At 45.2% G+C, this 4,083-nt stretch overlaps 1 protein-coding gene across 2 annotated transcripts in view; it reads left to right on the top strand.

Moving 5' to 3' along the window:
* Positions 1 to 501: 501 nt before the first annotated feature.
* Positions 502 to 4,083, top strand: part of LOC114638114 (rano class II histocompatibility antigen, D-1 beta chain-like) — a 10,752-nt gene continuing 7,170 nt past the window's right edge. For both annotated transcript variants that reach the window (XM_028786482.1, XM_028786481.1), the window contains exon 1: positions 502 to 621. In XM_028786482.1, the coding sequence (XP_028642315.1) occupies positions 522 to 621 (100 nt within the window). In that variant the 5' untranslated portion in view covers positions 502 to 521. The remainder of the gene's footprint in view (positions 622 to 4,083) is intronic.

The following is a 4,083-nucleotide window of genomic DNA, read 5'->3' as shown; positions in this document are numbered from 1 at the left end:
ACCTGTAACTCATACTTAGTGTTCACTGATTGTCTTCCTTCTAACCTTGCATGCGTGCAGTAGCAAAGACTTCTTATGACCTCTCCTCAGATAAAGCAGAAGAGGAGCAAATGTTAGAGGATTTCCCTCAGCAAACGGGGGAGTCATAGCTGAACCCCAACAGGGACTGCACTCTCACAGGTTTAATATCCTCGGGCAGACTGACGGTGTCAAGGCTCCCCTCAGTCAGAACTGGATGCTCAGCACAGCGTCCATGCGACTGCTGCAGACTCAACCTCATCAAAGCTCAGCAGCCCTGACCTGAAGCAGTCTGTCTGCTTAACAAAGGAAACTGGAAATTTCAGAAAGACCTTCACTCTGCACCTCTGACCAGAAACTGATGCTGCTGCCCGCCTCGGCTGTTGATTGGTTCTTCAGCACTGAAGGTGCCCAACCCAGCACCAGTGGGTGGAGTCGCTCACCCTCCTCAGTCAGCCAGGTTGTCCTGCCTCTCTGGCCACCAACCTCTCCTCTCCTCCAGCATGCTGTGTCTGTGGCTCCCCAGAGGCACCAGTGTGGCCGCTGTGATCCTGGGTGTGTTGATGCTGAGCCATCCAGGGGCTTTGGTGAGGGACCCCCGACGTAAGTTCACCTCTCATGCTCTGAGCTCCTGGGGGTGGGGAACAAAGGGGCTAGCTTCATTTTTGTCTACAATGGGCTTTTAAAAACTTGTCAGTTTTTCGTTGACCACCTCTCTTAATCATACAAATGTCATATATTTCCATGTAAAAGTGTCTTAGCTGATGTTCCTTTGAGACCCATGAATGGAATTAACACATGGTCCGTGTTCCTTCCCTCCTCATGTGACCAGTCAACCCAGACATCACATTTCCTACGGGCCTGAAGACATGAAGAAGACAGGGCACTAAAATAAGGACCTGTCTTCAAACTCTCTAAAACATTAAGATGGAAAATTTCCCTGAAGATTTCATGTGCAATTAAGGGAAGTTGAGGGGCTCTGTCCTAGAAGACTGTGTTGTGCCCTCACTGGGATCTGTGGCCTTTCTCTTCTCCCTGAACCACGGTGTTTATGAAACTGCCATCCCTGTGCTGGGATGCTGCCATGGGAAGTAGTCAGGGTTCTCTCTGCTGTTGTTGGCACCCTAGAGCTGACCCTAGAATTTACTTCCTAAGTCTGCCTTCTTCTAGACAAGGAACACAGATGGTCTTAGTATCTCGAACTTGACAGTTCCTCTGAACCCTGCACTGTGTCTCAAGCACCAGCTGCACTCCTGCCTGAGGGTAAAGGAGAGGATGCACCTGGGTTCAGATGTGAAGTTCTGTTTCATATGTCAGCAGGGGTCAGGATCAACAAGTTTATATGGTTCACACTGAGTTCGCAGAGCCAGAGGCAGACAGCATGAAGGCTGGCAAAGTCTCCTGGGGTTAGAAGACAATCAGGAAATAAAGTCTCTAATGTGGTGCCACTTCCCCAAGTTTTGTGGGTTCTATTTCTCACCTTCTGTTCTCCTTCTGGTCTCAATTCTGTGTGTGGAATTATTGGTCCTCACGATTTCTCTCTGATCTTTCCCTGTTGTCTTAGGCTGTACAGTGACCTGAAAGAAAGCCCAACTAGTGAGATATATATATATATATATATATATGTGTGTGTGTGTGTGTGTGTACACATTTACACATGTGTGTGTGCATGTGTGTGTGCACACATGAGAGTATGCCAGTATCTTTTAGTTCTAGATACTGGGAAATGCAATGTTCAAGTGCTCTCAGCTACTGTGAGAGCTTGCTTCATGATTCCATGCAGGGATGTAGGGATGCAGGACAGAAAACTGAGGGAGAGAGAGAGAGAGAGAGAGAGAGAGAGAGAGAGACAGAGAGAGAGAGACAGAGAGACAGAGAGAGAGACAGAGAGAGAGACAGAGAGAGAGACAGAAAGACAGAGAGAGAGACAGAGAGCTAGTGAGACAAGGAGACAGAGGTAGAGGTGAGAGACAGCCAGAGACAGAGACACAAGGAGAGAGAAAGAGATGAGAGAGCCAGAGCTTTTAAAAGTCCGCATTGCATAATGATCCAACTCTCACAACAACATGGTCGTCCCTGTACCTACACCTTGTTCTGAAGGCAAAAGAGAGAAGAGTGGAATCCAGACAGCTAGGAGAAGGGTCTCAAGGCCCACCTGCAAAGAGTCACACCCACTCCAGCAAGGCCACACCTCCTTCTAATGCCACTTCCCTGGGACAAGCATATTCAAACCATCACATGAGGATTCTCCAACCATTTACCATGATGCTTGTGTTGATTTTCATTTCACTTCATTTTTCCTTCTGTCCGTCCACACCAACACTTCTTAATGTCCACTGAGATGCCCCACAGGCTGTCACACTATCCTACTGTGGTTTGGGTTTGGACTTTCCATGTGGTTGGTGACACTGGGTATCTCTCAAAGGGTTGTTGGCCATTAGCATGTCATGTCTTCTAAAAGGTAGCTTTATAGGTTGTCTTTCCTGGGTTTTGATTGACTTGTTTGGATTTCTGATGCTTACATTTTAAAAAGATTATATATTTAAAACATTTATATAAGCCAGAGGAGGGAATCAGATCACCTAGAACCAGAGTTAAGATGGTTGTGAGCCATCATGTCGGTGTTAGGAATCGAACCCAGGTCCTCTGTAAGAGTAGTCAATGTTCTGAAATTCTGAGCCATCTATCCAGTCTCTGTCTCTGTCTGTCTGTCTGTCTCTCTCTCTCTCTCTCTCTCTCTCTCTCTCTCTCTCTCTCTCTCTCTCGATCTATTAATATTTGACCTATATAATGTGTTGTTCCCAAGTTAGCTGCATGTATACACACACACACAAACACACACACATATATTTGTCTATTTAAGATCATTCCATAATTTTGTTAAATTTATCATTGTATCATTATTCAGTGACCTTACTGTCTCTCTCATTTGTTAAAATGCAAGGTCTGCTTTCCATGGTATGAGTATTGTTACTTTGCTTCCATTTTTGTTTCCATTTGTGTGATGTATCTTTCCTCAGCCTTCCTTCCTAGCCTCTATATAGGTCCATGAAGGTGATGAGTTTCTTGCAACCAGTATATAGTTGAGTCTTATTTTTATCCTTTCAGCTAGTTTATATCAGTTGATTGGTGACTTCAATTCATTTGTATTCGAGGTTATTTTTACTATGTTTTCCTTCCTGCCTGCCTGCCTGCCTGTCTGTCTGCCATTCTACCCACCCATTTCCTTCTTTGCATGCATTAGTGAGGTGCACACTAATTCAAGGCTTCTGCTGGTATAGCAGGTTGTCTGTCAGTCACCCTCTGAAAAAAAAAAGTTCCCTAACAGTAACTGGCAGCAGCATGAGTTCTGGGTAATGTATGAACCAAAGCAAATCCCTTCTCTGAAGCTGAGCCATCACTAGTTGGCTCCCAAGTGCCCCAAACTGTCATGTGTGAAAGGACTTTCACTCTCCTGTTGTGAAGGCTGCTGTTTACCTGTGACAGGGTGTGAAGGGCTTTTCCTGCTGACCTTACAGTAACCCCTAGAGCAGGGTTTCCCCTGCTGTGGTTTGAGGAGGCAATGAACCCCATAGCACCTGTATCCACTCAGTCCTTGCAGTCATGTTGTTTTAGAAGGCTACGGAACCTTTAGGGATTAGAGCATTGCTGGAGGAGATATGTTGCTGGGAGTGGGCCTTGCAGCTTTATAGCTGGACCACTTCTTGTTATCTCTCTGATTCCTGATCACACAGACAATGTGAAGAGCTACCTTGTGCTCCATCTTCTGTGGCTTCCCCTTAATGACACACTGTATATCCTTTATTCTGCCATGTCAGAAGTCCCATAAACTAAGGACTCTATTAGGTTGTTTTTTAAGAGATATTTAGTCAAAGTAGTGACAAATAACTGATACACACCTGTAAACTGGGACCTGATGTCCAAGTTGTTCTTACTCTCTAGTATGAGAGATTGAATTAATGACCTTGATTTTCCCTGATAATTTATCTGCTACTGGACTACTCCATCCTTAAGTTTTCTTCTCTTCTCTTCTCTTCTCTTCTCTTCTCTTCTCTTCTCTTCTCT

The sequence above is a fragment of the Grammomys surdaster genome, unplaced genomic scaffold, assembly GCF_004785775.1.
Source record: "Grammomys surdaster isolate TR1022 unplaced genomic scaffold, NIH_TR_1.0 125504, whole genome shotgun sequence".
In the NCBI taxonomy this organism is placed as follows: domain Eukaryota; kingdom Metazoa; phylum Chordata; class Mammalia; order Rodentia; family Muridae; genus Grammomys; species Grammomys surdaster.
Note: the sequence above shows the minus strand (reverse complement) of the source record. Positions and strands in the feature narration are given on the sequence as shown.